The 22,884-nt window shown below is 41.7% G+C and overlaps 1 protein-coding gene across 7 annotated transcripts in view; it reads right to left on the bottom strand.

The window, feature by feature from the left end:
- Positions 1–16,939, bottom strand: part of NOD2 (nucleotide binding oligomerization domain containing 2) — a 59,623-nt gene extending 42,684 nt beyond the window's left edge. For 3 of the 7 annotated variants that reach the window (XM_056812283.1, XM_056812287.1, XM_056812288.1), the window contains exons 1-5: positions 16,802–16,939; positions 16,383–16,578; positions 15,861–16,000; positions 6,682–7,148; positions 3,116–3,221 (exon numbers count right to left, since the gene is read on the bottom strand). In XM_056812283.1, coding sequence (XP_056668261.1) covers positions 3,116–3,221; positions 6,682–7,140 — 565 coding nt within the window. In that variant the 5' untranslated portion in view covers positions 7,141–7,148; positions 15,861–16,000; positions 16,383–16,578; positions 16,802–16,939. The other 4 variants (XM_056812284.1, XM_056812286.1, XM_016428452.2 and 1 more) reach the window with 4 other exon arrangements.
- Between the last annotated feature and the right edge of the window lie 5,945 nt (positions 16,940–22,884).

The following is a 22,884-nucleotide window of genomic DNA, read 5'->3' as shown; positions in this document are numbered from 1 at the left end:
ATCTGGGCTTAGAAAGTGACCTTCCTTCCTACAGATGGAAGGATGCCTAAAACAGTGATGGTGAACCTTTTAGAGATAGTGTGCTGGCCCCACCCCCTAGTGCTGTGCCCCATCTCCTCTCCACCACCACATTCCCCCCCTCTTTATCCCAGACAGGGGAGGGAAGAAGCTCTCCCATTGGCTGATGAGCAGAGGAGGGGGGGTAAGTAAGGAATGTCTCTGGTGCATGGAGAGGGGGAGGGGAGCAGTTCCAACTCAAGTCCCTCTACTCTAGTAGTTCTAGTAATGAACTCTGGCAGGTGACTGCAGGTGTTCCCACAGAAAAGGCTCTGGGTGCTCTTTTTGACACATGTACCATAGGTTCACCATCACTGACAGAGAATATCTCTGTACAAAAAAGGAAGTGCAAGACTTAATGCTACGGGGAATCTCTCAGACAAGTCACCTAGAGCACTGAATCACATTCTGGATCACCCAAGAGTCAGCAAACTTTAGTTCCTAGTGCAATCCATCAATCCTAGAAATATTCTATTGCAGGTTTAAAGCTTTGATCAAAGCTGATAGAAAATGTAATGGAAGTGTAAAGAAGGGAATTAGAAAAAGGAGATAAGAGGGCCAGCTAGGTAGCACAGTGGATAGAATACCAGCCGTAGAGTCAGGAAGACTGAGGATCAAATATGGCCTTAGGAACTTCCTAGCTATGTGACCCTAGGCAAGTCACTTAATCCCAATTACCTACCCCTTGACCTTCTGCCCTAGAGTTGACCCTAGAACAGAAGATAAAGGTTTAAAAAAAAAACGGGAAGAAGAAAAGAGAAATGTATGTAGCTGGCAGTGATAGAGTGAGTCAGAGATTAGGCACACAGAGGAAACTCAGAGGTTCATTAGTAATTTTTATGTGCCTTGACATAGAGGGGAGGCTGGATTTCTTCATCTTCAGTTCATTTTATCATAAAACACTTTTGAATAAGCAATGTCATGAGTAGGGAGTATTCAGGAAGCTGTCCTTGTAAAGATTTATTAACTCAAAATTCTAAATCAATAACCTCCTATGTCTTAACACAGTTCCCCTTTATGGAAATATGAGATGTTCAAAGTTCTGGTGGGGAGGGCTCTAAATATAACCATCCATTTTCATGTTCATTTGTTCAACATTTATACCTTACTGTACAAAGGACACTTGGGGCACATAGGTAGTGTAGTAGATAAAACTGAAATCAAGAAGCCTGATTTTCCTGAATTCAAATCTAGCCTCAGATTCTTACTAGCTGTGTGATCTGGGCCAGTCACTTAACCCTCTTTGCCTTGGTTTCCTCATCAGTAAAATGAGCCAGAGAAAGAAATGGCAAATCACTCTAGTAACTTTGCCAAGAAAATCCTATGTGGGGTTTTGAAGAGTTAAAATACAACTGAAAAACAATTGAAGGACGAAAATAGAAAACACTGTCTTAGAGGCTTGGGAAGATCCAAAACGCAGACAATTCTCTGCCCTTCTGGAACTTTCAATCTAGTAGGGGATAGAGAGAAACATAAATAACTATACTATACAATGTCACATGACAAATGCATTATTAAGTGGCAAAACAAGGTGCTGTGTACACTGAATGAAAGATTTCATATTTCTTTTGCAACTAATCAACCATTAAATGAGACTGTCAAATTGCCTCTTCTCAACCTAATAGCTTACTTAAAGGATTGCTCAGGTTCTCCAAACAGTTAGAGCCTCAGCATCTTCTGCCAAAGCAATGGACATTGTCCCCTCTTGTTCCTGAGACACATTGTTATTTTAGACCCCTTTAAAAATAATAAAACATATCTTGAAATTTTCAAAGAAGGTGAATTAGTCTTTTTACTGACCTCAGTCTGAAAGGGAGTAGAGAAACCAGCTAGTCTAACCCCTATATTTTTCAGATAAGGAAACAAGAAACCAGTGAGGTTAAGTGATTTGCCCAAGGACTATATATATGGTAGAGACAGAATTTGAGTCTGTCTTCTGTTGCTAAATCCAGTGTTCTCTCCACTGAAACACATTAGAAACCAACATGGGTACAGTTGCTAGATTAGGTGACAATAATGAGGAGGAGGAGGATGTCTGGTATTTATATAATGCCTACTGTGTACCAGACACTGTGTAAAACACTTTACAATTATTATCTAATTTGATCCTCACAACCACTCTGGGATGTAGCTACTATGATATCCATTTTCCAGAGGAGAAAATGGAGGCAAATAGCAGTTGTGACTTGTGCAGAGGTTAAGTAAGTCTTCCAAGAACTTACTAGACAGTAGTAAACAGTAGTTTCTGGGGTCTGAACTCAGGTTTTCCCAACTCTAGGTCTTCCTTTCTAGCCACCATACCATTGTATGCCTTCCTGCCCATTGCAGTATTGCTTTAATAGTTGTGATTAGCCTTTTTATGGCTTTATATAACCAGCAGGATCAGCAAGCCAGTCTATGACTATTAACTAGAGGCAAATGGATGGTGCAGAGGATAGAGAAATGCTCCTGAAGTTAGGAAAACCTGAGTTCAAATCCAGCCTCAGATGCTTCCTAGCTGCATGACAAATGACCAGCCACTTGCTGATTCTTAACCTCAAGTTTCCTTATCTGTAAAATGGAAACAATCATAGCACTTACATCCCAGGGGTTTTGAGGATAAAATGAGATAACACATGCATTTTTCTTCATTATAATGATATTTTATTTTACCAATTTCATGTAATAACAAATTTCCATAGAAGTTTTCCAAAGTTATATGATGCAAATTGTCTCCCTCTCTCCCTCCCCTCCATCCCTCTGGGAGCAGGCAAGTGATTCAAATCTGTGATAACACATGTAAAATGCTTTGTAACCCATAAAGTGTGATGTATATGCTAGGTATTACTATTATTATTATTATTATTATTACTCTGTACTCTATGCAGCCCTCATACACAAGTAAGCATATTATCAATGTTTTCAATGATAATAAGCATCCTCAGTGATGCTGCTGGAGAGGCAAGTTTTGCTTTGACACTTTTTTCTTTTAAACCACTAGGAATTCCTTCTCCCAAGAACAGCCTATATTGGAAAAGAGATCCCAACATTTCTGGGAAGCTGAGAAGGACATACATACCATCAGGGAGTGGGACTGGCAGGACAGGCAACTGGAGGATGTGCTGGAGGAGAAACTGGGCCACTCCGTTATCTTTTACTTTTGCAAAGTCAAGAAGCCTTCTTGCCTTCAAGAATCACAGAAAGTCCATTACATATCTGCTACACTTTACACAAAAAAACTCAGGGAAAGTGGTTGACTGATTATTATGATTTAACTACCCTTCTCTGCCACAATCAAATGCCAGGAAAATGAGAGTTTTTAAAGGTTATTATTAGGGGATGCAAATAAGTGGCTCAATGTATTGAGAGCCAGGCCTATAGATGGGCTCAAATCTGGTCCCAGGCACTTCCTAGTTGTGTGACCCTAGACAAGTCACTTAACCCCTATTGCCTAGCCCTTACTACTCTTCTGCCTTGGAACCAATTCACTGTATTGATTCTAAGTGGAAGGTAAAGTATGACTAACACCAAGAGCCTCTGAGCTAATACTGACACCCCAGTCCCAACGATGTTAAGGGTTCAGTGAATCAGGCTGGTATTACGAAGCTTCTGTTTCCCAATAGCCTGTCTACGCCCAGCTGAGGAAGTTCAGTGAGAAAAACTCTAAGGGAGCCTGAATTTCCTCACTATAGTTTCTCTTCCCAAAATAGACATTTTGCATCATTCCCCTGATGCCGGTTGGGCCTCCCTGTGCATGGCATGCCAATCAAAGGAAATGGCTAGCTCCAAGAAAATGAAAAGCCCCATTTTAGTGGAGGATCTCCCAGGCTCCTTTGAATCTCTTCCCTTGCTCAGCTATCACCTCCAACATACTCCAAAGACAGTTCATGGATATTAATTCAGAGAGAAAATAGAGAAGAATGTCTGTGAAATGGGAGCATCTATTTTTTAAAATCTCAGCCAGTGTTCCCTGGAGTCCCTTCCTGAGCCGGGGCAGCTAAGGTTATCTCTGGACTTCATCACCCTCTCGCTAAGATAAAGGGCTTGGATAAGATGACTTTTAAGGACCCTCCCACCTCTAAATCCTGGGATTTGGCAGTCTTATCATCTGATCTTATCCTGCTATTGTTCAATTGTTTTCAGTCCAGTTTGGCCCTTCAGGACTCATTTGGGGTTTGCTTGGCAAAGATACTGAAGTGGTTTGCCATTTCCTTCTCCTGCTCATTTTGCAGAAGAGGAAACTGAGGCCAACAGGATGAAGTGATTTGCCCAGGATCACACACCTAGTAAGTGTCTGAGGCCAGAAATGACCGGGGGTCTTTCTGACTCCAGGCCTACCGCTCTATCTGCTGCTCCACCTAGCTGACTATCCTACCTCTCACCAAATCCTACAATCTGGAACTAGAAAGGAGAGCAGAGATGATGCCTCCACTCCTGCCTCTTCGGAGGCCCAGAGAGATGTGCTCACTTGGCCAAAGTCACCTCGATCAAACCTGGGCGTTGTGCTCCCTCCAGGGGCACTCATGTCCCTTCTCCATAGTCAATTGCCTCCATTCCACCTCCATGCTTGTGCTCATGCGGTGACTTCTGCGGGAAATCTCTTCCCCTCTTCTCTCTCTCTGAACTCTTCGCATCTCTCAAGGCCCAGTTCGAGGCCCAACCTCCTCTGTAATACTTTCGGTAAGGACCCAAGCCTACACGGATCTCATCCATCCCTGAATTCCCTCAGAATCCTCTGGGATTCTGGGCTGTTGGACTCCACGGCTTGCCCCCAGGCTGGTGTGTCCTGGCCTCTGTTGTCTCATGAGACTGTCGGGACTTTCCAGGCAAGACTAGGACCCCTAGCTCAGTATCCCCACAGGGCTGGACACATTTGATTAGGACAAACGTTAGGATTTCAACAAATGCGTGTGACTTAACAGAACTTGATTTCCTTAGAATGGAATAAATTGTTTGCTGAATAAGCATATACACATTTCCCTAGCAGCGTTAATTTTTTTTTAACCCATATCTTCTTAGTATCATTTCTAAGACAGAAGAGGGGTAAGTAAGGGCTGGGCAAATGGGATAAAGTGACTTGCTCAGGGTCACACAGCTAGGAAGTATCTGAGGTCACATTTGAACCTAGGTCCCCCTGACTCCAGGTCTGCTGCTCTAACCACTGTACTACCTAACTGCCCCCCCCCCACTTGAGCCAGTTGTATAATAGCTGCAAAGAGATATTTCATGTAAAAGAACCACAAAGGCCTGGGTTTGAGTCCTGCCTCTGACACATACTTGATGCGTGACCCTAGGCAAGTCACTTAACTTCTCCATACTCTGTGCAACTTTCTAAGATTCTGAGTTGCAAAAAAAGATGCCAATTTGCATCAGCAGAGGTAGTTTTCTTACCTGGAAATTCCTTAGACTCATGAAATCATATATCCAATACCTATCCTTCTTCCCAAATATATATATGGGTTAGCAAAACGTTCAATCATGGGGCAACTAGGTAGCACAGTGAATAGAGCATCAGATTTGGATTTGTCAGGACCAGCATTCAAATCTGGCTTCAGACACTTCCTAGCTGTGTGACCCTGGGCAAGTCACTTAACCCCTATTGCCTAACTCATACCACTCTATCTTAGAACTGAGACAAAAGGTAAGGGTTAAAAAAAAAAAGGCTAATCCAATCCAGTCCAATCCAATCCAATCTAATCTAACACAGATTTTTTTAAAAGCACTTACTAGCTGCAAGGTAATTGCTTATTGTGCTTGGCAGGAGGGGCAGGAAGACTAAAAGGAAAACCAACAACAGGATAGAGAGCTGGAATGAACTTTCATGGTCCTATAGTCTGGGCTCCTCAAATAAGGAAACTGAGGCAGAGCAGAGGCAGGGCCTGATTTCCTGAAGGTCATACAAATAACAAGTGGCAGAAGCTCACCCAGGGCAGGGCTGTTTTCCTCACCCACCCCGATGCCAGGGTAATGCCCATGAGCTCTGAGATCATGAAGGCTGTGGAAAAGTGGTCTGAGCCCAGCCTGGGCTCTCATGCCGGCTCTGCCATTCACACACAACCCTCTTCCAGGTTATCTTCGCCAAGATCTGACTCCCTCCTCCATAAATGGAGACAATGAGTCCTTTTGCAAGATTATTAAAATGACACCAAATGTCTAGATCTGGAAGAGACTGAAGAGGCCACTGGAAACAACCCACTCATTTTGTAGAGGGATTCTGAATGACTCGCCCAAGGTACCTCAGGGAGTAATCACTTGGATTTGAACCCAAGTCCCCTGAGTCGAGGGTCAGGGCTCTTCCTTCGGTATCATACTATGAAAGTGCTTTGGGGGAAAGCGGTGTCAAGGAAACTGCAAACAAAGGCACTAGGGAAATATGTAAAAATTATGCCAGCAGTCGTATTCCAATTGTCTTGCCTGCTTTATTTAGCTGTAAAATGAGTAGAGGGGGCTAGCAGCCCCGACATCCCTTCCAGCTCTGCTCTATGATCCTGAGCCTGTGCTCCTCCTAGGGCAACACCGTGTGAACATTTTTCATGTACAACTGTGTTCAGGGCTGTGACCCCACTGGTCTGCAGGGTTTACCTGTGAAACATTTTCTGGTGGCTAAACACCCAGCTCATGATTCTTTCTCATGCAAGCTCTTACCCTCTGGGATGACGTAAATATGGGCAGCCTGATTTCGTCACATTCGTACTTGGTGAGGAAACCGCGTTCAAGTAAGAGGTTTAAAATGCTTTCCACGTGGCCATAGATTTTCCTGACAATCGTCGGCCTGTGTTTCTGCAGGTCCTGCACTGAACAGGATTCATTCTGACTCCACTTCCTCAGTGGTTCTGTTTGTTCATCTGCTCCCTCAGCCTTCTGCACCGCAGCAAAGAGCAGCTCACAGCTTTGCCCGCCTTTATTCCAGACAATATCCAGGAGACGTCGAGCCAAAGTGGACAAGGGCTGCCCAGGGAGGCTCACACTCTCATAATCCTCCCAAGTAAGCACTTCCCAAGAGAGCAGATAGTCCAAGACACTTTCAAAGTTCTCCAACGACCTTAAGGCCAGCCGCCCCACCAACTGGCTCCGCTGAGCCTGGAAAAACTCTTGGGTGTACATTTCTCATCCTAGGGAGGAAAGAGAAATAAATACTCAGCTTCTCCAAAAAAGCCAGGCTGGGAACAGTCAAACATCAGTCTAGAATTCAGGAGATAAAATGCAGTAGCATAGAGAATTAGAGAAGCATAAAGTCACCGAACACACAAAATGCCACGACCCAAGAAATCCCCTCATTTAACATTCTCTTTTTATGGATGAAGCAACAGGTCCAGAAAGAGGAAATAGTAAGTCAAAGGCCATTCAGCTAATTAGTGAGTCAGGACTGTAACCCACATTGCCTGAATCCCAATACATTATCTAACCTTGAGATCCTGAGCCCCACAAGTAAATAGTGATAACTTTCCTCTATAAATAACTTCTCTAGACCACCCTATGCTAGATGGGAAGCAGTCACTTCCTTTCTAGAATTTTTTTTAAACTCTTACTTTCTTTCTTAGAATTAATACTAGTTATTAGTTCCAAGGTAGAAGAGCAATGAGGGCTAGGCAACTGGAATTAAATGACTTGCCCAGGATCACACAGCTAGGAAGTATTCTGTGGCCAAATCTGAACCTATGTGCTCCAGCCTGGCTCTCTAGAAACTACCTAACTGCCCTTTGATGACTTTTCAACTGGCAGGGTACAGCTCTAGGGGGCCAGGCTACTGGGGAATGTCTCCAGGGTCTCTGGCCCCTGATTCTCTATCTTCTCCTTACAAGGTACAGGCTGCCGTGTTTTCTAGGAAAGTCCCAACACATTGGTTCAATTTCACAAGCATTTATTAAGCCTCTGCCTTGTGCTGTGCATTCTGCTAGCTGTTGGGGATAAAAAAATTTAAAAAGCAAACAGTCTCTTGCCCTGGAGAATTCCACATTTACATACCAAAGTAGGATACATCAGTTTCGAACTACTTGTGGATACCTAAGGGTAGAGAAGTGTATATTAAATGTTGGTCCTGTTTACATATTCCCACCATCTTTCTCCCTTCTTTATTCCCAATCCTTCTTCTGGCCACATAAACACACACACACACACACACACACACACCATTAACAGAGACTTAGATCAGTTTTGATCCACTGAGGCAAGAAACCAGAAGGGAAATCTCAGAGAGAGGCATTTATGCTATGTTGATAAGATTTCTGCAAGGACAAAAAATCTTAATGCTACACAGAACTTCTGCCTCTCTCTGAGATTTCCCTTCTGGTTTCTTGCCTCAGTGGATCAAAACTGATCTAAGGCTCTGTCACCCCATCCCTCTATGTCCTGCCATTTTGCAGTCTACCCATAGTTAGCTGAGAGGCAGTGTGGAGCTGGGGTCCTGACTGTGTCAGAAAGACCTGGATTCAAATTCTGTTTCTCACACATACTAACTGTAGGACCATGGGCAAGTCACTAAAGTTCTCAAAGTCCCCAGGAAAATCTTACAGACTAGAAGTTTCAGGTCAGTTGCCCATCTGCACTGGCAGATAATTTCACTCCACAAGTGCCCAGGAATCTAGACCAAAAGAAAAGTCAACTTCAAGGATTGTACATGCCCAAGTATCTCCAACCTAGTACCTATTTCATTCTGGTTAATAGGTTTTAGGGGGGTGGGGACTGTTATACTGGAGAGAAGGGTAAAGTCCTATTCTCAACCTAACAAAGGAAATCTCACAAAATGGTACGAGAAGTTCATTTCTTATATTCAGAGCTCAAACAAAGAGTTGATATGTTGCCAGCTACAACAGTGAAAATATTCCCAGACTAGAAATGAAACAAGAAAGACATCATAAGCTCTGTGAAGGTAGAGGCTATGTTTTGTTCATCCTTCACTGAATCAGCACCAAGTCCCACACTTGATGTTTGTACAGGAGAGGAACAAATGAATCCCCAATTTCATCTCCAGTTCAAATCAGGCTAGAAAAAAGCTTCATGCTTCCTTCTTTGGAGCATTTAGGAAAAATAGCAATACTGATTTTGGTTTTCTGCTCCTGTGGGGAGGGGCACTTGAGTGCTTATACACACAAAAGCCAAGCGAAACCAACAGAAGAAAATAAAATAAAACAAATTCCTCCATCCTGGAAGATTAAATCAGAGGTAGCCATATGGAGAAACTGAGGCAGAGAAGTTACATCACTTGTCAAAGTAGTATCAGTATACTCATTCCAGAAAAAAACTGAAAACCAGCAACTGGAATTCTTCCTTTTTCTACACAAATCAATAGAATATTTTTGGAATTATAGCTGGGAGGCTGGAAGTCCTGACCATTGAGGCTAACCTTATTTTACAGATGAAGAAATGAAGAAGATAAAATTACTTGTCCCAGGTCGCATAATTGTGCAGAGGAATAATTTTGACCATTTTCTTTTAACTCTACTACTAATATAACTGCAAAGGGAACAAAATTTCTGAGAACCAGGCACTCCAATTCTGATAACCTTGTTTCACTTTCTGCCCTGCATCCTCTAAAGTTCTTTTTTGCTCTGAGGCTTCTGCTGCCCAGCCTCCTCAGTTACCACTTAGCCCCAGTTTTACAAGAGGTAACTGTGCTATGACCAAACAACAAAGAAGAGATATGAAGGCAGCCTGAAGAATATATTTGATGAAATGCTTGGAAGCAGGCTTGGCTCCCAAAATGCATCCTCTTTCACAGGGGCAAGGCCCAGAAAGAGATTGAGAAGCAACTCTGTCCCCACCCCATGACAAAACAGAAACCTCTTGCATAAAGCTTTCCCCAAATACTTCTGTGCAGGTTTCTACGTTTACATCTTCTTCATTCTAAAATCCTACAAGTGATGCCCTTCTATCATCTTCTCCTTCTGTGTTGTCTTTTCCTGGTAACTCCCCCAAACTGTCGGGCCAGGGAGCAGAACTGTAATTTCCAGGCTTCATCTTCAAGATTGAGAATGAATTCAGAAACACTAAGAGCCCTTTGGCACACACACACTTGTAGACACAACTGCAGAGCCCTGTTCCTTACTGCTTCGTGCATGATGGAACAAACTCATGGGGCAACAAGTAGGGAAGGTTGAATAAAATTGCATATCCTTCCCTGAAACACACACACACACACACACACACACACACACACACACACACACACACACACACACACACACACACACCCTACAACCACAACTACAAATATATTTAGGAGGGATAAAGTTAGATAGAGAATAACAACGGAGCTACGATGGAGCCCAGACAGGAAGGTGAGCAGAAAAAGTAAAAGGAAACATGAAGCTTTGTTTCAATAATGGCATCTGAAAGTGGAACAACTCCAAAGCATCCTTTCCAAGCTCCTCCACCTCCTAATCTCTCTAGCTCTCATCTCTCCCACCTAAAGTATACACTCTTCCTTTAGAAGAGTCTTTGGACTTGAATTTCCTTTAAAATTTTCATGGAATATACATCAAAAATGCTTACAGCAGCACTTTTTGTGACAACAAAAATTTTGAAAGAAAATAGACTGTGGAGGTGGAACTTTGGAGAATAGACGAACAAACTGGGGAAGAGAAATGTGAACATAAAGAATTCAGAAGGGGGCAGCTAGGTGGATCAGTGGATTGAGAGCCAGGCCTAGAGACAGGAGGTCCTGGGTCCAAATATGGCCCCAGACACTTCCTAGCTGTGTGACCCTGGGAAAGTCACTTAACCCCCAATGCCTAGCCCGTACCACTCTTCTGCCTTGGAACCAATACACAGTATTGATTCTAAGAAGGAGTGTAAGGGTTAAAAAAAAATTCAGAAAACCATGGGAAGAATTATATGAATTGTTGGAGAGTGCATCAAGTTAACCAAGAAAACAAAATATACAATGACTACAATAATTTAAGTGGAAAGAACAATTTTAAAAACTAGGCTGGGAAGTTCTAATGATCAAGAAGTTGTCCCTAGAGAAGAGGTGAGAAAGTATAATGCCCTTCTGTCTTTGCAGAGATGGGGGACTATAAAAGTCTCTTCTGGTGATGAGTTAGTTGTTTTTTTTGTTGTTGTTGTTGTTGCTGTTGCTGTTACAAGAGAGGGTCCACTAGAGAACAAAAAGAATATTCATACTCTGAATATATTCAGAAATGTATATATTTTTAACAAAAACAAAAAGTTAATAAAAATACCAAAATAAAACAGTATGATCATGGAAGCATAGAACTAGAAGCAAATTGTAGTAAGAATGGACTTCTATCTAATATATCGAATTATCTAATTTTAAAAATCCCCATATGACAGAAGAGAAAAACTGAGGTATAGAGGTAGGAGATGACATCATGGGGTCACAGATGTAGAGCTAGAAGGAACTTTGGAGATAACCTAGTCCAACTCCTTCATTTTAAAGATTCAACCTAGAGAGTCTGAATGACTTACACAAAGTCATACAGATAGTAAGCTTCAGGGAGAGGATTTGAACCTCAGTTCTATGACTCCAGAGGCTGACTTCTTTCCATTGTACCACGATAAGAACTTAGGTCCCCAGCTCCCTATTGATGTTGCTTCCATTGTACCAAGTTGCTGGTCCATATGAGATAAGGAGATTAAAAAAAATCTTAGAGATCATCTAATCCAAATCCAAATTATTTAAGGGAAGAAACTGAGGGCCAAAGAAAAGTGACTTGCCCAAGTTTGCATAATTAATAAGTATATAAAACAAGAATTTAAACCCAGGTTTTCTGACTACAAATACAGTTTTCCTATTATAGCAGACTGTTTCTGTCCCTGGCTTTCTCTGTGTGTCTGTGTATCTATATGTCTGTCTGTCTGTCTGTCTCTGTCTCTCTCTCTGTCTCTCTCTCTGTCTCTCTCTGTCTCTCTCTCTGTCTCTCTTTCCTCTTCTTCTCTCCCTCTCCTTCTCTTTCTCTCCCTCTCCCTCTCTTTCTCCCCCTCTCCTTCTCCCTCTCCCTCTCTTTCTCCCCCTCTCCTTCTCCCTCTCCCCCTCTCTTTCTTTCTTTCTCCCAGGGAAACTCTTCTTCCTCTACCATTAACACCCTAGATCCTAAGCAGATGTTTGGATGGGCAGCAGAAAGGGTAGGTAGATAGATAGAAGGTATTCTAGAGTACAAAAGAGTGGAATTAATTTCTTAAAAAAACTTATGAAAGAACTTTAATATTGTTCCTGTGAATACAGTCCTAATTTAATTCAAGAAAACAGCCCAACCAGCACACTTCTATAAGTATTACCTTACCCCTAAGCCCTGATATCCAAGAGAAAAAGAACAAATACAGAAATTTTAGGCCATTTTTGTCCATGCTCTGAGTTATCCCTTGCACAGGATCCCAAACACATCAGATACAGAGAAGCAAATGGGCACATACAAGATTGACAAAGGTACCTACTTGTGATAGGCATACCAAGATGCAGAGACATACCAAGAAATACAGATATGAACAGGAGAAATACTCATAAGAAACCTATCAGACACACATAGACAATATAGACTGAAAAGAGACATAAGGGAAAAGTATTATTTCGCATTTCAGAGCACATAACAGGATGGGAGGGCCCATTAAGGTCACACCCTCAAGGATGAGACCACACTTCTCTAAGCTCAGTCACAAGGTAGCTACATATCCCACATAAGAAGTGGTCAGACTGGTTGCATGAAACATGAGCCCTGCCTTCTAAAACTAGCAGTGGGAAAGTCCCACACTGCCTCCCTAACATCAGTCCTAGAAATCAGGTCTGAAACAAACATTTAGAGATGAGCTTATCCAACTCTCCACCTCCAAACAAAGCTGTATCTTCTACCTCTCTGAACATCTGGCTTATTCCAGTTCCTAGTGACACCATGAGAAGGTTTTTAAGAGTTCTGGATTTAGAGTTAGAAAGACCTGAGTTCAAATCCTGTTTCAGACCTTATAAGCTGTGGCTCCTGGGAAACTTGGCATCTCTATGTCTCAGTTTCTTCAGAGAGTTGGACTCAAAGTAATCTAAAGGCCTTTCTAGCTCTAAATCTATGATCTCATGGTTCTTTTGCTGAACTCCAATTTCTTCTGCTGCAATTAAGGTTCATTCTTCCCTAATGGAAAAAAATTAATATGATCATTCCCTATTCATTGCAAAAACTCTTCATAAATCCCCTTACCCACTCACTATCCAATAACATCTTGGTCTCTCCTAGCTAAATCCTCTATTTGTTTTCAGTTTTAAAAAATTAGCTCATTTTCCAATCCCTTGAATCATGCCCTGGAAATGAAGAATGAAATTCCTTAATTCAGTTTCAATTCAAAGTCGGGGCATGGAACTTGAAGGGAAGGGTTACAAGGAATCATTTCCTTGAAGAAGCTGGAAGAATAAACAAAAAGAATTGGCAACTCTGGAACCTCTCTCTGTTGCTGACATCCTGTATGACATCACTATCAGTAACTTCCAGGTGTGTCTAATTTTTTCCCTATAGTGTGGGCCCAGTAATTTGCATTTCTGCTTCTCTACAACTTGAATTTGCTTCCTTTGGCATACATTCTACAGGATGCCAAACCTTGAACTAGATTCTCTTGGTAGCTCTCCCACTCTTATCATGTCTGAACTTGGCTGAAGATTAACTTTACCCTTAACCAGAAACTCCTAAAAGGAAGAGAGAGGAAAAATTGACCAACTAAGAAATACAAATTAGGTGGAGAGAAAAAATATCTAAAGGATAGCCAAAATCTCAATAATAGCCCAATTAAGCCCCAAATAATTCCAAATACACATCAAGTCTATAGCTATGTGATCCATAAGGAGCAAAGGAGGAATCACTGGAAAATTAGGGGAACAGTTAACTCCACTCTGCTCTGAGGTTTACTCAGAATAGATATCATCCACTCTTATTAATGAAGTGTCTTTGACTAGGTGCTATAAAGAATTATTCAAATAAGACATCATCCTTTCCCTCTAAGAAGCTATCTTCCCTCAAAAGACATTAATCCAAAGCAAGCATCTTCTCACCAGTGGACCGACTAAGTTCAATCATCTATCCCTCTACAACACCTCTAAGTGGAGCGACCTCTCAGATTAGATGAGTCAAGCTGAACCTATTTCAAGTAATAAGACCAGAGGCCAAATTCTAAATTCATAGCAGTCCTGGAAACCTGAAAACAGTCTTCATTCCTACAACCTCCTCCACGGGTCCCCCAAAACAAGCATGTTCCAATCTGTGACTTTATTCCATAAATACCATTAACAGTCACTTTCCCTCTCTGAGCTTCATTTTTCTCCTCCTTAAAACAACTGTTTTGAATTAGATAGATCATTTCTAAGGATTCTTCTACCTTTCTTTCTGAGAGTTCTCATGCCACCTTTCCATAAATGACCAGCCCCTGAAGAATAGCAAAGAATGTCAGTTAACATCATCTTATAATTAGCACAGTGTCTAGAGCTATAAAGCATTTACCAATTGCCTGCTCTTTGCCTGGCACTGTGATAGATTCTAGGATAGAAATACAAAATTTCAAGATGGTTCCTTCCCTGGAGCACTTATGTTAATAAATACTTATTTGTATAATATATTTATAATAAATAAGCATTTATTAAACAATTATTTTTTGCCAGGCATTATGCCAAACATGGGAAATACAAAAAAATGCAAAAACAAATCCCTGTTCAGAGACAGCTAGGTGGCTCAGTGGAGAGAGAGCCAAGCCTGGGACTGGAAGTCTTGGGTTCAAATCTGATCTCAGATACCATGAAGCTGTATGGCCCTGAGAAAGTCACTTAACCCCAATTGCCTAGCCCTTATCCCTCATCTGCCTTGGAACCAATACTTCATATCGATTCTGAGAGAGAAGGTAAGGATTTTAAAAGAATAACATACAAACAGCTCTGCTCAAGAGTGACATGTTCAGACCCATGCTTCAGGAATATCACTTTGGCAATGGTGTGGAGAATGGATTGGAGATGGGAGACTAGAGGTAATGGAGGCCCTAAACTGCAGTGGTTGTGGTATGAGAAGGGGATATATTGTAGAAATGCTAAGGAGGACAAACCACCTCTGAATCATTGTATCTAGTTCTGAGGACATTTCCTGAGGAACACTGAAAACTTTGGACACATCCCCAGAACAATGATCAAGATGAGAAAAGAACATGAAATGATATCATAGAAAGCTGAAAGAAATGGGACCATTTAGTCCAAAACATGATCCCTAGCTTTAAATTTGATGCTGTTAAGGGGTATTAGATTAATCCTTTGTGATCCAGGAGGGGTAGAGGCCTTGGTGGCAGAGAAACAGCTTCCAGTTCCATAAGAAAAATAATTTCTCAAACAATGTTTGCTGCCCAACAATGAAGTCAGATGGCTTCCTTGAAAAGGGGGGAGTTCTCCATCTCAAAAATCTTCCAGCTGAGGCTGTGCAAACACTTGTGGGAGGTGCTACTGCAGTAGTTGCTGCCTTAGACTGGTAGTTGTACTAAGATGACTTCTATAATTCCAGTCTTTAGACAATAACCTAGGAAGTAAATGATCTTCAGCAATCTTTGCTAATCAGAGCAAAAGAACATCGAAGGGAAACATACAGAGGTTTGAGCACAAGAACTTCATAGTGAAAGTATTCAGTCTTAAAGGAGCCTATTCTGCTCTACACAGAAGATGTAGATACTGCTCACTGAAGTCCCGGACATATAGGAGCTTAAGGACACACACACACACACACACACACACACACACACACACACACACACACACACACACACACACACACACACACCCCAAAACAGGAGAGGTTAAGACCTAAAAATAGGGCCAGGAGAGTCTTATCTCCAATCTCCAATAGCTACTGAATTCCACTTACCCTCTCCATGGGGCGGCAGAACTTCTCTGGAGAGCTTCAGCTTGTCCTAAAGTATCTACAACTTTCTGCTAGCTCCATCAATATTTTGAGGAGGAAGTGTTCTTTCCAGGATGGAGGGTCAGCCGTTCCTTGGTGCCAACCTAGTGGAAGGGGCAGGGTTATCAGAAACAAGAAATGAAGCCTGGAGTCCCAGTGCCCCGAGGGCAACTAGGTGGCAGAAAGCCAGACCAAAAGTTCAACCCTGCCTCAGATTTGAGTTTCCCGTGAGCCCGGGAAAGTCACCTACCCTGTTTGCCTCAGTTTCCTTATCTATAAAATGCAGCTGGAGAAAGAGAGAGCAAACCACTCCAATATCTTTGCAAAAACATCCCAAAAGGGGTCAGAAAGAGTGGGACATAGACTGAAAAACGATGAAACCACAACAACCGAATGTCTACTTTGGAGTCCTTCTGGGCTATAAGCAAAGAGGCTCCTCATCTTGGTCAAACTTCCGAAAATTCCCCCATCCCAAGAAATACCTACTTGTTTTTTGTAAGCGCTTTAAAGGAGGAATTGTTTCATTCTTTGCATCCTCAGCGCCTAGCTCGGTGAATGGCAGACAGTAGTCACTTAAATCCAATCGCATTTCATACCTAGACACAGAGCTAGAGGCTCAAGCCTCGGCAAAAGTACACAGCAGCCATTCTCTTAAATCTTCCTCACATCTCCGGCCCCTTCCCTGCGGAACCAAAACAAAGTGCAGTCACAACCTAGAGCGGTGCGGGGAGGAGCCAGGGGTCCAGTACCAGGACTGCTATGTGCCCTTCCCACTCTGTGCCACCCAGGGCCAAACAGAAAAGTGAAATCCATAGTCAGTTAGGAAGTAGGGAAGGGGGCTTCTTCCTCCCCAACACCAGGCGCAGACAGTCCGGCCCTCCCCTCTCCCCGACCCTTCCACACACCTGCAAGATCACTCAGGCCATTGACTCCGCCTGCTCCCGTCTGCCCCTCCGGCAGCCTGGGCTCTGCCACCAAAGTTCTGGCAGCGCCAGCTCCGCCCAGTTCCTGCCATAGCTCCCTGAGGCACGTCGGGCTCCTGCTTGGGATGTCCCCACCCCCACGGGCTCTGGGCTGCTTCCTCCTGGGAGATAAGACACCCCACCCATGTACACGCATTCCCAGAGTGGTACCTACTACAGGGTGAGGGACGTACAGCGATTTCTTATATGCGTTAGAACTAGATTTTCAGAGTCCTTAGAAAAAGCACAATGGCTTTCCTCCTGGAAAACTTAGTAATGTTTGGTACAAAATCTTCCAAGTGATCCTGACCCAGTCTGACAATTAGTTTGGAGAGAACCCAAGAAAGAAATTCAGTTCAAGGCAGCCTAAATATGTGACATTGGCTAAATCATTTAAATTTTCCGGGCCTCAGCTCCTAGGAATATAGCTATAAAAGCTGGAACCTCAGAGGTTGGTCACCTAGCCCAACCTCTCATTTTACAACTGAAGAGATTGAAGCTGGGAAAAATTAAATTAGTCTGTGGACGGAGCAGATTGCAGCCCTCTGATTGCAAAACCAGAATTGTTTCTGCTACTAGCACAGTCTTCCTTGCTTGTAAAAAAGGTTGCCATTAGCTCAGAAAACTCCAAGAGCTCTTCTAGCTCTCAATGTTCATCTGAGATTTTCTTCAATTCAGATTTTACCATGCTGAGAGAACATTATCTTTGGACGGGGTAGAGGCACAGTAACATGGGTTCTTTTCATTATAAGCTCTTAGGAAAAGCATATCAAAATGGAAAACACCGAAAATGGATGACCTTTGTTTGAGTAGGTTTTCTAAATTTTTGAAAAGAGTTTTTTGAAGAGTGAAAAGCTTTGAATTTTACAATTCACACAGTGCTTGAAGGAGTTATAAAGTTGATTAAAACAACTCCACAAACTATTTTGTTCAGAGATAATGAAATAATTCAGAATAGCTATTGCTCCAAATGCTTTACATTTATAATTTATCCAACTGAATGTTGGTGGCAGAAACTAAGGAATTTTTATCATCACTGAAATCTGAATTTCTTATCACAAAACTCTGTCAGCTCATACATTATGGTATTCATCTCTTTATTAGAAAGAATTAGGGTTAGGCAATTTATGAGTTTCATCCATCAAATATTTCTCAAGACTTGTAACATGCTAGGTGGTTGAAAATAGCTTTAAAAAAAAATCCTGGCCCCAAAATAAATAAATCTACAGTGGACTTAATGAGAGTATGGTAAGCAGAAGAATCTTTTTTCCTAAAAATTATCAAGTCATTCTGCCCCATCTCTGCCACTGCTCCTCATTATTTAGCTCTTTGATCCCAGCAAGTTAATCCCCACCCCTCCCTTTGGGACTCAGTTTCCTCTCCTATATAATGAGGGGGTTGAAGGAAATAACTGTTAAGGATACATTTTCTTAGCTCTTCTAGATTGTATGCCTGGCAGGGAATTAGCTACAGGGGGCTGAAGAAGGAAGAGCGAGGATTCCTGCCATCTCTGAGTTAACTGTTTCACCAGTTGGGTAGGACCTGCAACTATGAAGCAATAAAAGAGTAATACAGAAAGGTATACAACTGTGTACCAGAGATGGACTTCAATGGCCAGATGGTCTTGTGGAAAAAGAAGTCATTGCCCTCAGAGAACAGGGATTCAAACCCTTCTACTTTATAACATCAGACCTTGAAAAGTTTCTTTATTTCACTGGGATTTTGCCCTGCTTAGACCTCTGGTCTAAGACCCTTACCCTTTTAAAAAGAAAAAAACAAATAAATCCCCAGACATAGCTTGAAGAATAAAGTTAAAATATTTTCCCTGGGGGAGTATGGTGGACTAACCAGTTTATTCTTTCTAGGCTTGACTTTCCTTCAGGACCTCTGCAAAATGGTGAGAAAATAGTCAACCAGAAGGGTTATAATTAAATAGGTAAGTAGTGGTCAGAGTCCCTGGGGCTAAGACCTGGGACCTCCAAGTTAAAGTTTGGCAATTTTCTGCACCTAAGGGCATTACTTCTTTTCCCTCCTTCCTGGCTATTCAGATTTCTTATACTCTATGCAGCCACTCTCCACTTATCCCTCATCCCGCCCCCCCCCCCTCCCTCAAGATAGAAATCCTATTAAATTGCCCAACTTGCTATTTCTCATATGGGACGCTTCATCTACTGACTCCATAACTTTGTATTGCCTATCCCCCATGCATGGAATGACCTCCTTGCCTACCTCCACCACCTGGCTTTTTACCAAGGCATGCCTACATACAAGATGAATTAATAGATTCGAGATAATCACAGATGAAAAGTATTGTCTGGAGGGAAGACTCAAGTCCCACTTTTTGCAGGAGGCCATTCCAAGTCCCTCAACTTCTGCTCCACACAGCAAATAACAATACCCTTCATTTGTGATTATCTCTTATCTATTTATTAATCTCAAATGTGTGTTATTATCTTGTATGTATGTATCACATTTATCTTGTATGTATACAGTTATTTGCATGTTGTCTTCCATATTAGAAATTTGAAGGCAGGGACCCTGTTGTTTCCCTTGTGTCTCTGGCATTTATCATAGTGCCTGGCACCCAGTACTAACTCTTAATAAATTCTTATTAACTGGTCCAACTGCTAGATGGATGTGGTGATCGATCATGTAATTTTGATAGTTCAATTCATTCAAATTATTAAGAGCCTGCAAAAAGGGTCTGTGTTAGGTAACCTGGAGATACAAAGATGTTATGTTGTTACACAGCCCCTGGCTTCAAGGAGTCCAAGGGATACATGCTCAGATAACTGGAAACATTTGTAATAGCCCCCTAACTCCAATCTTTCCCGCTTTCTTTCCATTTTGCAAAGTGCAAAATTAATCTCCCTACAAAATTGCTCCAGAGCTACTTTTAAGAGGCATAAGAGGCAGAGAGGCTTCAAATAAAGGGTTGGCTTTGAAGCCAGAAATTCCTGGATTCAAATCCAGTCTCTGACACATACTGGCTATGTGACCCTGAGCAAGTCATTTAACCTAAGTGCTCTCAGCAACTTTCTAAGATTATAAGTTGCAAAGACGTTTACCTAGTCTTCAAAATTCCTGATTGATTATATGGGGCTGTCTACTCACACACACTGTGTACTTCTGTGGCATTTATTTTCAGCTCTTCAGAGACTTTTTTTTTCTTGTTGACATATAACAAAACCACATAGAGTAAAATGTTGATATTAAAAAGAACTGGATTTTAACGATGGCACCGGAGTGCCATTACATTTGCTATGTAATTCTTGAGGAAAATTGGCTAATTCACTTAACCCTGAACCTCAGTTTTTTCATCTGTAAGAGTTATTAAAAGCAAATGAAATAATCAATGTAAAATGCTTTGCAAACTTTCAATTACTATATAAAAGCAGAGAACTGAGGAGAACAGGGATGTGCCACTAGGCTATGGATGGTGAACTCAAGAAAATACACACACACACACACACACACACACACACACACACACACACACACACACACACACACACAAGCAGAATGTATTATTGATGCTTACTTTTTGTTTGCTTTTTTAAATAACCCTTACCTTCTGTCTTAGAATCAATACAAGGTATCTGTTCCAAAGCAGAAGAACAAGAAGGGCTAGGCAATTGGAATTAAGTGATTTGCCCAGGGTCATATAGAAAGGGACTTTCTGAGATCAAATTTAAACCCCAAACCTCTTGTCTCTAAGCCTCACTCTCCACAGAGCCACCTAGCTGCCCCTACTGACTCATTTCTTTATAAATTTGCTCTCCCCAAGTACAAAGTAGAATAATAGGTCAGAAGTGACCAAAATTGCAGTCATTCTCTTATTGCTCAGCCCCCAAAGTACTCCTGAGTAAATAAGAAAAACAATGTTGTTCTATGGGCTAATATTCCTTCTCTCAATTTAAAACTACATACTTTTAGGCTTAGATAAAAAACAAGCAGACAAACAAAAAAACCACCATAATGTCCAGGTAATTTGTCAGCAGAATTAAATAACAAATAAACCTTTAGGCAAAGTACAGCATGGCTTTTTGTGATCTGGGAAATCAGGTGAAAGAGGTTTCTAAATGAGTTCTTACCAACTGTCACAACTGCCGATTTAGCCTGGTATCAGCTCTTATCCACTCCTCTGCCCCACATCTTTCTTCTTTTTTTCTTCCTCTCTAATTCAATCACTAGATCATCTGCCTGAGCCCCAGTCATACCTTCCTGCTTCCTTGCATGGGGTCCCAAACCTAGGTTCCTAGAATTCCCAAAGAAACAGTTCTCTCAAAGAACTTGAGTTCCAGGGGAAAGTTGGGTAGCTCAGTGGATTGAGAGCCAGGCCTAGAGATGGGAGGTCCTGGGTTCAAGTCTGACCTCAGACACTTCCTAGCTGTGTGATCCTGGGCAAGTCACTTAACCCTTATTGCCTAGTCCTTACCACTCTTCTGCCTTGGAACAAATACACAGTATTGATGCTAAGGTTTCAGAAGGTAAGGGTTTAAAAAAAAAAAGAAGGAAGAGCTTGATTTCTCAGAATTCCAGTTAACAATCTCAGCTCTAGGATTCTCTACCCTCCCCAGGAGATCTTTCCAAATCTCTGTGATTCCATTAAAGAAAATGACATCAGCATCCAATATCTTGGCATCTCTAAGTTCTGTGAATTGTCTCTGTACCATAGGGGTCTGTATAGTTGAGGTCCTAGCCAAGAAATGTTTTGTCTTGGGGTTCAACTTCAACCTAGGCTAGATTGTGAGGTTACAATAAACAGTCCCAAAGAAATTCTTCATTGAAAGTAATATTTTCTGAGCTATTAGCCAGCTCAGACAGTCTTGATGAAGTCATCTTCCCACTCCATTTCTTTCAATAAGCTTTCTCTCTATCCTGGTAACTATTGTAGAATCATAAAATCATACAGACTTTGAGAGCTATAAGAGATCTAAGAGATCATTTAGTCCAACACTTTAATCTTACAAATAAGAAATTCGAGGGTCAGAGAAGTGTGATGACTTGTTCATATATGTAGTCAGTAGATCAGATCAAATTTTCCTTGAAACTCAGGTTAAGTTTCCTAGTTCTTAGCCCTGCATCATTTCAAATGAAAAAACAAACAAACAACTTTGTCTATTATAATACAGAAAACTTGCCTAGAATGATAATGATAAGAAGAACAATAATATTACTTATGTTAGTATTCTGTGGGCAGCTAAGTGGTACAATGGATAAGAATAAAGAACTAAGCCTGGAATTAGGAAGATTTGTCTTCCAGAATTCAAATCTGGCCTCAGATATTTCCTATCTGTGTGACCCTGAGCAAGTCACTTTATCTTGTTTGCCTCAGTTTCCTCATCTAGAAAATAAGCTGGAGAAAGAAATATCAAACCACTCTAGTATCTTTGCCAAGAAAACCGCAGATGGGGTGATGAAGCGTCAGACATGACTGAAACAAATAAATAACAATATAGTACTTCGTAATTTACAAAGTATTCAAGGAGTAACATACCAGAACTATTATTTCAGAGCCAAGATGGAAAAGTGAACCAGAGGTGCTCCATGTCACCATGAGAATCCTCTCCGACCAAGATTAAAATATCACCCCAAAACGAATACAGGAGTGAAAGAACCAATAGGGAGACAGAGTGAAACAATTTTCAAGAAAAGAAAAACCCAAAAGGTAGGCAGAGATCATCTGGGGAACTGGGATGAGAGGAAAGCAGAGCCATGAAAAGACTGTAGCAAGGAGGGAAGAGCAAGCTACCTCTTCCCCTCACATCTGCTGTCCGAGGTTCAGAACCTAAGCTCAAGCTAACATTCAGAGTCTGAGATCCTGCCTAGGCAAATAGTGATACAAGTCAACCCACACCCTTTAAAATTTCAAACCTGTTGAGAATTCTGAAGTCCCAGTCCAGGGTAGTCTGAGCTGAAGTGGACTGATCCATGTGAGCCCAGAGTGAATCCAGAATTTCCAGTTTGGGCTTGGGATAAGGACATAGTACACAGTTTGAGGTGGTTGATAGTATTAAGTACTA

Source organism: Monodelphis domestica, chromosome 1 (assembly GCF_027887165.1).
Source record: "Monodelphis domestica isolate mMonDom1 chromosome 1, mMonDom1.pri, whole genome shotgun sequence".
In the NCBI taxonomy this organism is placed as follows: domain Eukaryota; kingdom Metazoa; phylum Chordata; class Mammalia; order Didelphimorphia; family Didelphidae; genus Monodelphis; species Monodelphis domestica.
Note: the sequence above shows the minus strand (reverse complement) of the source record. Positions and strands in the feature narration are given on the sequence as shown.